Source organism: Lacerta agilis, chromosome 8, assembly GCF_009819535.1.
Source record: "Lacerta agilis isolate rLacAgi1 chromosome 8, rLacAgi1.pri, whole genome shotgun sequence".
Classification (NCBI taxonomy): Eukaryota; Metazoa; Chordata; class Lepidosauria; order Squamata; family Lacertidae; genus Lacerta; species Lacerta agilis.
This window is the reverse complement of record NC_046319.1, coordinates 21,819,918-21,831,522: the sequence shown is the minus strand read 5'-3', so window position 1 is coordinate 21,831,522 and position 11,605 is coordinate 21,819,918. Positions and strand designations below refer to the sequence as shown.

The window sequence follows — 11,605 nt, the reverse complement described above, 5'->3', positions numbered from 1 at the left end:
ACGATGCCTGCGCAGGAGACGCCCAGACAGGCGGGCAGGGCAGCAGCAGGAGGAGGGGGGTTTCTGCTAACGCTTACTCCCGAGTAAGCCTGTAGGGGATCGCAGTGCAAGGAGGGAGAGAGGGAGGGGGAAGCAGGGCTTGTGGGCAGCAGTGCTGGGGGGATGGACTCCAATGCGTCCTCTGCGGTTTACTCCAGAGTAAGCGTGTAGGGGAACGCGGTGCATGGAGGGAGGGAGAGAAGGGAGGAAAGAGAGTGGGGACCCACAAAATCCACCAGGGCTTGTGAGCAGCAGTGCTTGGGAAAAGGACATGAATGTGTCCTCTGCGGTTTACTCCCGAGTAGGGGGTAGGGGTTCAAGGTTGGGGAGCCCCACAGAATCCACCAGGGCTTATGGGCAACAGTGCTTAGGGGGTGGACTCCAATGCGTCCTCGGCGGTTTACTCCCGAGTAAGCGTGTAGTAAGGGATGGAGTGCAAGGCTCTGGAGACAGGAAGCTCCATGCTTGAATTCTCTGGGACTGCTTCCCTAGTAAACACGCACCCCAGGGTGCATTCCACCCTGTGGAACGCCCTCCCGTCAGAAGTCAAGGGAATAAACAACTACCTGACATTCAGAAAACACCTAAAGGCAGCCCTGTTTAGGGAAGTTTTTAATTTGTGACTCTGTATTGTATTTTGATATTTGTTGGAGGCCGCCCAGAGTGGCTGGGGAGACCCGGCCAGATGGGCGGGGTATAAATAATAAATTATTATTATTATTATTATTATTATTGCATGGGAGTGATGGCTTTCTGTGAGGCATGCTCCCAAGTATACAGGATCCGGGTGCAAGATGGAGGGGAGCCCCACACAACCAGCTAGGGCTTGTGCATAGGGCCAGGCTGCAGTGCTTGGAGTGGGTGGCATTGTGTTGTCTTGGGTTTTGCTCCCCCCCCCCAAAATAGGTGTGCAGTAAGGAATTACCTCTTTGCAAGGCAGAGCATGCAAGGATTTGGGGGAGCTGCTTAGGGAGTCAGGATGGAGGCAGATCACAGCGTCCATCCATAGCTTCTTTGGAAGAGCGGCCTGGGTCAGAGCTGACACTCAAATGGGCTAAAGTGGCCCAATCTAGCCTGATCTAGCAGCTGCCTCTGTATAGATGGAACATCCAGGAAATCCTCTCCATCAGATCTTGGTCTAGGTTGCACTACCATCAAGGAGGGGAGAGAGGCATTCCTTCCTTCTCCCTTCTTCATCACAGGCCTCAGCCTTCATGGCAAGAATAACCAGCCACACTCCAATAGGGCATTTGTCAAGATGATTTGAACAACCTTCCTGGCGAATCTCAGAGGAATGCAAAGTGTCCCTTGCAATTCACAAGTGACAGAGGTCATTTAAGAGCGCGGGATGAGCCTGCCGCTTCAGGCCAATGACCCATCTATTAGCAGCCTCTTCTAGCAGTGGCCGACCAGATGCCCGTGGGATGCAGCAGCCAGCAGATTTGTAGGAGATATTATCAAGCCAGCGCCATCCGCTGACCTTTTCCTTGGTGAAATTTGTACAATCTGTCTGGAGACTCAGCAGTGGGCATCTTGTGGAGTGGGGGGGGGAGAGTAGGTGCCAAAGATGGGGCGGATCAGTTATCATGCAGAGGTGTAAAACTGCTTACAAGCCCTGTCTGTGCCGCCCCCCCCCATTATTTCTTTCAAACTACAATGGAATCCTCAATCCTGATGGTGAAACATTTTTTTTTTAATGTTAAGGTAATTAATTGCTTGCAGAGTCATGGACTCAGTTTAAATACTTGAAAAAATCAGTGTTTTTTTTTTTTTTTTTAGAGGAGGGGCAGCTAAACATTAAAGCTTCTGGCACAGCTTTCTAGCTTCCATACTCTAGTGCAGGACCCCCCAAGATTCCTGCAATGCAGGGGGTTGGACTAGATGACCCATGGGGTCCCTTCCAACTCTATACAGTTCTGTGATTCTAACATGGTACTTGTGGGCGCAAAGGTTCCAAGGCACCCTTGGAGTTTTTCTGAGGTGCCCACAAAACCTCTCAGCCTCACCCCCCCCCCCCACTATCTCCTTCGGTCACGAGGGATGGTTGACGTTCTTCTCCCTCAAAAAATCCATAGAACTGAGGGAGTTTGGATGATCGTCACCCTTTCTCACTTCCTCTTTCAGCGCAATGCGCTCTTCGAGGCTCAGATCAATTCTGCCGGAACCCATTTCCACTTGGAACTGTAGAATAAATGAAGTATCTGAGTGCTTTTCTTACATTCTCTCTTACATGTCTCTCTGCAGGGAGAGAAGTGGCTGGAAGTTTGGAGCCCCCTTCACTTGCTCAGCCCAGCTGGCTATTTGGGGTGGGGTGGGGGGCTGGATTCAGTGTGCTCTCCTTCATTTGCTGTCAAACATCTGAGTGGCAGAGCCAGTGATGGATGCCCTGCTAGTTTAGTTGATTAATTCACCGAATTATCAGATTAACGCCACAACAGACACCTAACTTCTAGGTAACAGAAAAAAGCAAAGGAAGTAGTGTCAGCTTAATAAAGGTATTGCCCTACTATGGATTCTGGTCTAATCCAGTTAAGACTACAATCTCCTCCTACGTGATGTCTTAAGACCCTGACGAAATGCAGACTTCAAAGCATCAACATCAAGAAAACTTTCTGCTTATTTCCCTTTCTTCACTGCTTTGCCTGATAAAGAGTTCTGGAGATATTGAAATCTTGCTTGCAGTTTTTGTGATAGATGAGTATTTTGACTGGGTATTTCGGTGTTTTTCTAGATATACAATCGAATTCCAACAGATGCACCAGAACTACTCTGCAGAAAGCAGTTGAAGATCTGTGTGCACATTAGTGTATCTTGCTGGGCAAGATAAAGCAAACAGCAAATTCAATAAGTAATAATAATGATAAACTTCCTTTTCAAGCGGCAGCAACCAAACTTGTACACACACAGTCTGTTCCAAATGTGGCCACATCACAGATCTGAATAAGGACATTTACATGCAGTATATGCAGTATTTTTATTATTTATTTCTGAATAATCCCTAACAGTAACACAATTCTACATGCTCAGAGGAGGCTGGCTGTTGAGCCTCTGCATGCATTACTGCTCTGGGCTTGCAGTCACCCTCTGCGGGGTTATTGTGGTCTCCACATCAGGAGTAGTATCAGCGTCCAATTGCTGCAGATATGCAGCAGGGGGACAAACCCTCCTTCAAAGGTGGCGGCAGTCGTGTTCATGCTCTGCTGTGGATCTGGGCACGCACAATGGGCTTTTTAGTGACATTAAGCCATACAGTGGTAATGATCGCAGGGGGCTCCTTGGATGGGGAAGTGTTTTTGCTTAGGGGGGGGGACACAAAACAGGCAGGCAATTTGCTTTAAATTCTGCTTCGTCTATCCACTGCCTCTGACATCTTGAGTTCTGATGAGCTTTCTCCTTTCCAGCTCAGCTTCTGTTTCCGCTGGAATCCCCTGCAGCGGTCATAATCCTCCATTTGTGACACAGGAGCCTTTGCTCTGCAAGGGATTATGACGTCCCAGCGCTGGCATTCTTAATACTGATTGCCCTGGCAGAGCTGGGTCACGCAGGAGAAACGGCGCTGCCAGCCTCGGGGGTTCAAAACCATAGTTTAGGCTGTTTGTGCATGATGTCCTTATTTGACAGCTGCAGCCCTGATTTTTTTAATGCTCGTCTCTGGAGAAATCTCATCTTTTTGTATCCCTTGTTATACTTTTGTTAAGTGTGTCAAAATAAGACAGGGCATTAAATGCATCCTTGGAAAGTGCATTAAAATAAAAACCGTAAGTGCAGAAGGGGAGATTTGCATTGGGGCTTAAAAAATAAAATAATAAATACATAGGTGTGCCATTTTCTTTGCATATGGAGGGGAGGTTTATGTCTTTCGTCCCCAGCTGGGATCCCAACAACCCACCCACCCCTGGTTCCACTATTAGCCTTAAAATAAAAGTCCCCTTTCCTTCGTCTTGTGGGGAAAGAACATAGGGACTTAGGAACTTTACAATGAGTGAGGCCTTCGGGAGAAATGTGCTCTAAAATGCTGGCCTATCAATAGCTGCAAATTGCTGTGGAAATGTGGAGAACTGAACAAAAAACGAGAAACTGAAAAAATATGAAATTGACATATTTCTCCATCTCTGTCCTGGAAGCAAGCCTTTGATGAGACGTTGTTACGAGTTCTGCCCTTAAGTGCACTAGAAACCGGGTTTTTAGCATTGCCACTCTAGCCCTCTGGAATCAATTACCAATGGAAAGGCGAAAAGTGCCTGGTGTTTTTGACATCTATTGGAGATATTTTTGTTTAAGAAGACTTTCTCTGAAGGACGGCCTAGTCATTTTACGGAATTAATTGTACAACTGTAGAGATAGTATTATTGCTTATAGATTACAGTGGTGCCCCGCTAGACGAATGCCTCGCTAGACGAAAAACTCGCTAGACGAACAGCAGTCGTCTAGTGGAAGCTGCCCTGCAAGACGAAAAAGTCAATGGGGCTGCTTCGCAAGACGAAAAAAAATTGTCTTTTTTTTTTTCATTTAGCGGAGCGCGGCTGTCATTGCCGCTTTGCTAGACGAAAAAACCGCTAGACGAAAAAATTCGTAGAACGAATTATTTTCGTCTAGCGGGGCACCACTGTACTCTGTTTTGTAATCTTTCGTAGTCTATCTTTGTCTTATTATACACTGGTATGGTAACTTTTGGTTGCAAAACAGTTTAGGAATCTGCAAATAAAAAGTAAAAAAATCCCCTTTGGACTTGTGCAAAATGCTCACCCCTGTAAACGTACAGCTCGATCCCTTCGCAATCGTGGCAAACCAAGATTTGTACCCAAACAGATCTGAGTCCAGATGGAGACGTGCTCTTCTAAATGATGGCTTTCTGGATTTCACAGAACGTTCATAACTTGAGCGTTGTATTTTTGAGATTCCTGGCAATGTGCATTATTTGGATAGCTTTGATTTGTGCTTGTTGATGCCTATTTTGACAACACCGCGGACGGTAACAGGTTGGTTCCACATGGCACTTCTGGAGAGTCAGTGATTTCCTAAGAAAACAAGCTCCCCCCCCCCCCCCCCCCGCTTCATGATAGGAAACCAATCTGGATGAGTGGGGGATTTTTAAAATTTATTTAAGGATGGTGGTTTAATCTGTTTTGATGGATGACTGGGAGTGGTGGCAGTGAAAATGGGAAGAGAACCCTTTTCTGTGCTTGAAAGTGTGAAGCTTTTCATTAATGTAACAGATTGTATTATGGAAGGTGGAATTATCAGAGAACGTTTTGAATGGGATTAGAAGAGCAAAACTCATCTAGAGCAAGAGGAGGATGATGTAAACTTCTGACTTAGAGCCTCAAGACGCAGATGCCAGGAGTTGGCTGCTGGCAAGGTCAGCTCCCGGAATTGCTGGGAACTAACGGGGGCTAGCAAACGGTTATTTTTGGAGGGTGCAATTAATGCTAACGGAACATGAACCAATTACTCCAGAATTCTATTGGGAAGATCTGGTGCCAACCAGTCCTCGCGGAACAGATGGGGATGGCTGTTGCAAAATGTTCTGAGGCAGAGGAGACGTGCAAGGTTGTGTGCTGTCCTGAAATAAACCCTTGTATATTGCAGAAAGAGAGGGCGCAGACGTGGCCAAGGGGGCTCTGGAGTAAACCGGAAAGGTTCTTGGTTATGGATACTAGTGTTATCAGCACATCTGTATGCAAAACATTCTGATTTCTCCCAGATTTCTCCGGGCTTCCCCCAACTACGAAGGCAAGAGTTATCAGTGACACAGTTCCATCTTTTATATGTGGTTTGTATGCCACGTGTCTTTTATCGTGGTACCCAGGCGGTCTCCCGTCCAAGTACTGACCAGGCTCAGGCCTGCATAGGAACACGGGAAGTTAACCTCTTCCACCTTTTGCAAAGTTTAGAAACATGGGAAGTTTCCTTATACCAAGTCACACTGTAGATTCATTTTGCTCAGGATTGCCTACAATGGTTGTGGCCAGTGCTTTTTTTGGGGGGGGGTATGCAGGTGTACACATACCCCTAAACATTTTGTACCTTTTTTCCATTTACTGTATTTATTTTTCCTGATTTGAACTATAAAATGGTGATTTTTCTGGAGTAAAAATGAGAGTACCCCTTAAAAAAATATATTATTATTTTAGAAAAAAAGCACTGGTTGTGGCTCTTAGGGTTGAGGACAAAAGACTTTCCCAACTTTATGTAGAGATGCCTCTGAATGAAAAATTTTCCCTTTGCAGGACTTACTAAAACTCTGTTGACTCCAGATCAGTGTTTGGCCAACATTCAAAGCTATTCCTCTGTGAGCTTGGTACTTGGTATCTCCTGTTTTTGCTAGTTGTGGTCCTGGTCATTTGCTGTCTGACTTGGTGCCTTTTCCCATGCTTGGCCGAAATACTCCCACAAACCTTCATCTAAGATGGGAGGCAGATTTGGAAGAGACCTCAAAGATCATGTAGCTCAACCTCCCCACCAATGCATGCATAAATAAATAAATAAAATCTGTCAAATAATGATGTACAAAAGAACCAGGTCCACGATTCCAAAAGATGGGATTCCAGATTGGACAAAAGGTTGCATCCAACCAAGTCCTACTCAAAAGTAACACACTGAAATTCATGGACCTAGGTTAGTCATGACTACCTCCATCAATGGGTCTACTTTGAGTAGGACTAACACTGGATACAATCCATCTCTCTTCCCTCCCCCACAAAAAAACCCTGTTACGGGTGTTGGAAGATCTTAAGAATTTATACATAATTTTGAGTTGAGTCTCTTTACATTTCTCGTAATCAAGATACAATGTACCATATATGAGTATCATCTGTACAAGTAAGTCTATACATACATACATATATATATATATCTGTATAATAAGACACCAGGTGTTTTATGCAATGTTGTAGCAGCATCTTCTATTTACAAGCTTGGACAAGGAGCTGGCCAGAATCTCCCTCCTCTTCCTCTGTTGCTTTCCTTGGGCAAGCAGGATTGTTCCTACGCAGAGGCGCTGCAGTGCACTCGTTTCTTACAGGCTTCTCCTGGCCTCGCAACCACCTGGTTTTCAGGGCATGGTTTCTTAGGGGCTGCCGTCTGCATAAAACAGAAAAGGGAAGATATAGAGCAAAACGCATGTGTGTGCTTCTACATTTTTACTTTAGCAAAAACGGCGAGTCAAATGCCTGTCAAAAGCCAGCTTGCCAGGGTGGGGGCAAAGAGCAACCGAGTAGGATTGAAAGCTCTACAAAGGGTGACTTGAAGGGTTTCAGTCATGCTTTCTGCAAGCTCCCAGCACACCAGCGAGTTCCCTGTGGGTGCACTCAAACCAAGCAGGATTAAACTCTCTGCTCGTCATCTGATGAACTCAAGGATGGGTGTGCCAGCAGGCTCCTCCCAGGGAACATGCTCACACACCCAAACCAAGCAGGACCGAAATCCCTGCCTATCAGATGATGTGCGGGGAGCTCGATCTCACTGCTGCGTTCCCACCTGCCCCACACCAGATATCACTTATGACACCAGTTGTGGGGCAAGTGGTGTGGTTTGGGGGAAACGGCCTGGTGGGCCAAGAACGCACGAAACAAAGTTGAGAGCTTTCTGAAAAAGCAATCAGGTTTCTACCAACAATACCCCTGCTCTTCAGGACCTCCCCCTCCCCACTTATATTAACCAACTATCTTCATTTATGGCTTGTTAGCTAAGAGTGGCCGGGCAATTTCCTACCTTCCTATCCCTGAATTTCAGAGTGCAGGCATAACACGACGAAATCTCACTCTTCTTCTCCTCTAACTGATTCTAGGGTGGAAACAGCAGGGAACAAATGGCAAATCTCTCTCTGGCAAAGCAACAGAGCTAAGACACAATGCAGCTGTCGCTTTTCTCCGAGCTGTGTTGGTTGAGTGCGCTGGAATAAGTCTCTGTGTTTTCAGTTAAACTGGCAGGGATGTAAGTAAGTGAAGGATTGCAGCCTAAAGCAATTAGGAAAGTGCACTTGTGTATATAATTGTCACCTAACTCAGTTTGCAAGTCAAGCCCCAGCAACCTGCTGCCTTTAATGAGAGAGAGAGAGAGATGCCCTAACAATACTCCATCTCTAGCATCGGGGATGAGGACAGAACTCGGTGGCGTGTGACTATGGGTTTCTCCAAGTACAGGGATTTCTCATTCCTTGCTCCTAAGTGATGCCTTCAAGCCTGTTCACCCTTGAGAAATGCAGAAAGAGAAAGGCTGCTTAGTATGGACTAAAGGTAAAGGTAAAGGGACCCCTGACCATCAGGTCCAGTCGTGTCCGACTCTGGGGTTGCGGCGCTCATCTCGCTCTATAGGCCGAGGGAGCCGGCGTTTGTCCGCAGACAGCTTCCGGGTCATGTGGCCAGCATGACAAAGCCACTTCTGGCGAACCAGAGCAGCGCACGGAAACGCCGTTTACCTTCCCGCTGGAGTGGTCCCTATTTATCTATTTGCACTTTGACGTGCTTTCGAACTGCTAGGTGGGCAGGAGCAGGGACTGAGCAACGGAAGCTCACCCCGTGGCAGGGATTCGAACTGCCGACCTTCTGATCAGCAAGCCCTAGACTCTGTGGTTTAACCCACAGCACCACCTGGGTCCCTAGTATGGACTAAGGACTCCTTAATGCTGTGGAGGCGATGCTTTTCAGCAGTTAAGCTGAACCTGGAACAAAAATGGCACTTAAGCTAGTGCCATTAGATCTGGAAATGTCTATCCTGGTGGCCAAGATGCTTCTATCATGTTCACTAACAAGTAAGTTCCATTCTACAAAGGTTCCCTGCAACTTAAATTAGAAGTTTCCCCCACTTGTGTTGTTACTCACTTCCTGGTTCAGTGCAGCCACACCATTACTGATTAATTCCCCCCTAATTAGCAAGTTTAACAACATGAAGAAAATAAATAAGGAGAACAGACTAATAAAACCACTCTCAAGGGAATAGGAGCTCATTAATTAAGCGGCAACCCATCAATAGTGCCACTAGTGTTGAACAGGAAGCAATTACAGGGGGTGAAGCTGAAAGAAGGAAGTTTTTAATTAGAGGAACAGAAGTCCTGTTGGCCCTTAGCAGCACTTTCCTAGTCAACTGGCGCTGCAGTTGCATTTTAAAAGGAGAGTGGTCATTGCAGATCTGGAGAGAGACACAATGCAACATATTGGTGATGATGTATGAATTTTCTGCAAAAAGTGAGTGAAAGATGGGTAGTAATTTCAGCTGAAACAGCTAGTGTAGAAGTGGAAGTTCTGACTAGCGGAGTGGTTTACATACAGAAGTTCCCGAGCTCAATCCCTAACATTTTCAGGTAGGGCTAGGACAGAGCTCTGTCTGACACTTTGGACAGCTGCTGCCAGCCAAGGCAGACAATACAGAACTAGGTGCACCCATGATATGATTTGGCATACGATAGCTTCCTATATCCTACAGTGTGCTGCTGAATGGTAAGACAACCTGTTGCATAGTGGCCTTAGCTGGCATAGCCTTGCTTGGTGGGCAGGTGGTCTACAGACTGGGCAGAGCAGCCCACATGCCCCTGAAACTGAAAATCAGACGGCAGCTCATGCAACCAGGAGGATCCCCAATCCTGATACTCGTGGCCATGGAAAACAAGCAGACCAGGAGAGTCTTCCTCTCCCCCAAACTCACCCTTGCATTTAAGCACTAGCCTGGTAGCCATAGGCGACCAGGGATAGCATGTGGGTGAGCACACAAGAGTTCCATGCAGAAGAGTGAGGGGGCTGGCAGGTGAATGTTCCATCCCTCCCCTACAGTCAATGTGAAAACCAAGTTGGCTGCTAGAAAAAGAAAGCCCCTTCCTTAGCACCCAGCAGTACACAACTCTCCATTTCCCTTTCTGCTAGCCCCCCAGCAGGGAAGTAGTATCTTTTTCTGCAGTCTAAGAACTTGATGGGGGCAGGCTTACTTACAAGGCTGCTTGAACTAGCTTCTGTGCAAAGGGTCCCTACGTGGAAAAGACTTTCTTTGCCCCTTCTGCATCTTGCCTCCTACCCCCAATTGACTGCATCCTGTTCTCCTTTCGCCCCATGAATGAAGCTGAGCTGGATTCTCTCCCTGGGATGATGGCGACCCATCAAAATTTGGCTCTAAGGGGATGGCACACACACCCTCCCCACTGCTCAGCCAGTTCTCCTCCCCAAGGGGCGAGCAAAATACAAACACAGCAGCTGCATGGAAGATGCTGTCAAACATCACCTGCCTAAGTGCAGAGGTTGCTAAATGGCCTTCACACCGGCAGTGTAGCTGTGCAGAGGTTTGCCAGTGGTGCTGTGGATCTCTGTTACCTACCTTATGGTGTTTGAGAGCCCTGTTCAGCTTCTTCTCCTGAGTCAGCTGCATTTTAGTCCTCTCCAGAGCTTCTTTCAGCAAAGCTTTCTCTTCAGCTTCTCGGTAGATCTTGTCAGCCAATTTGGCCAGCTCAGACTGGCAGGCTTGCAGAGTCTGCTTGTTTGTCCTGTGTGATGAGACAGACAGGGTAGCTGGAAGTTGGTGTGTTGCAAACCACATTTTAAAATGGGAAACATCACCCTGAAGCTGACAATAAGCGAAATCTGCAAGTCATTAGACGTTACTAATCAACAATAACTTAGTAACCAGTGCTTGGAATTCCCAAAAGCACACCTGCTTGGTCACCTACAGGCACTCTTTACTTGCCTACAGACGATGTTCAAGCATGAGGCTATATTTAACTGCACTGAGGACATCACTGAGTGGATGGTAAAGAAACACCCAGAAAAAATGAATACATTCCACCACCCCTCATAATAAACGGAATGAGCTTCAATCATGACAAATTTATCAAGCACTACCATATCTATTTCATTTCATTTCTGAATTCCTTTCCATGAAACAATTCAAAATTAACAGAAACATGATAAAATCATTAATAAAAAAATGAATAAAAACATATATAAAAATAAAAATAATTTCAAATCCAATACAGACTAACTAAATTGTCTTCCCTTAATGAAAGGGCTGGTGCCATGCCATTTTTATTGCAATCATCTCTATTTTTAATAGATCTTTCATATACTGTATATATATATAGAGAGAGATTGTTTTAATTTTATTAGTGTTTAGTTGTTTTTCTCCCGCTCCCCAATGTTTTTAGCTGTTCTTATTTTATCTGGAAGATGACTTGAGTCCGTAAAGGAAAAAGACAGTGTGTGCGCGCGTCACCTTTGTACCTGAACTGCCCGACGTCCCTTTCGTACTCTTTCAGCAGCGACTCTTTCCTCTCGAGTCGATCCTTGAGCTTCCTGATCTTGTCGAAGAGCAGCCCAAGGTCCTTCTGCCGTCGCACCCCGAGCTTCTCCCTCTCATCGTAAGGAAGATGCTTCACCGTCTGCATCCCCGTCAGCTCCTTGACGTTCACCAGGTTGGCGAGATCCTGGATCAGGTTGAGGTACTGGAGGGAAAGAGCAGGGAGCAAGCTATTGGCGAGAATGGCAAGCTTTCCCCAAGCTGGAAAAAGAACCCCCACTCTGAAATCAAGCGGATGTCTTCATTTTGCATTACCACTGGAGCTGCAGAGCTAAGTGTGCAACCCACT

The 11,605-nt window shown here is 46.3% G+C and overlaps 1 protein-coding gene across 1 annotated transcript in view; it reads right to left on the bottom strand.

Moving 5' to 3' along the window:
* Positions 1-6,761: 6,761 nt before the first annotated feature.
* FHAD1 (forkhead associated phosphopeptide binding domain 1) overlaps positions 6,762-11,605 on the bottom strand; it is a 39,981-nt gene continuing 35,137 nt past the window's right edge. The window contains exons 27-30 of the mRNA XM_033156495.1: positions 11,241-11,461; positions 10,342-10,507; positions 7,753-7,824; positions 6,762-7,122 (exon numbers count right to left, since the gene is read on the bottom strand). Coding sequence (XP_033012386.1) covers positions 7,027-7,122; positions 7,753-7,824; positions 10,342-10,507; positions 11,241-11,461 — 555 coding nt within the window. The 3' untranslated portion in view covers positions 6,762-7,026. The remainder of the gene's footprint in view (positions 7,123-7,752; positions 7,825-10,341; positions 10,508-11,240; positions 11,462-11,605) is intronic.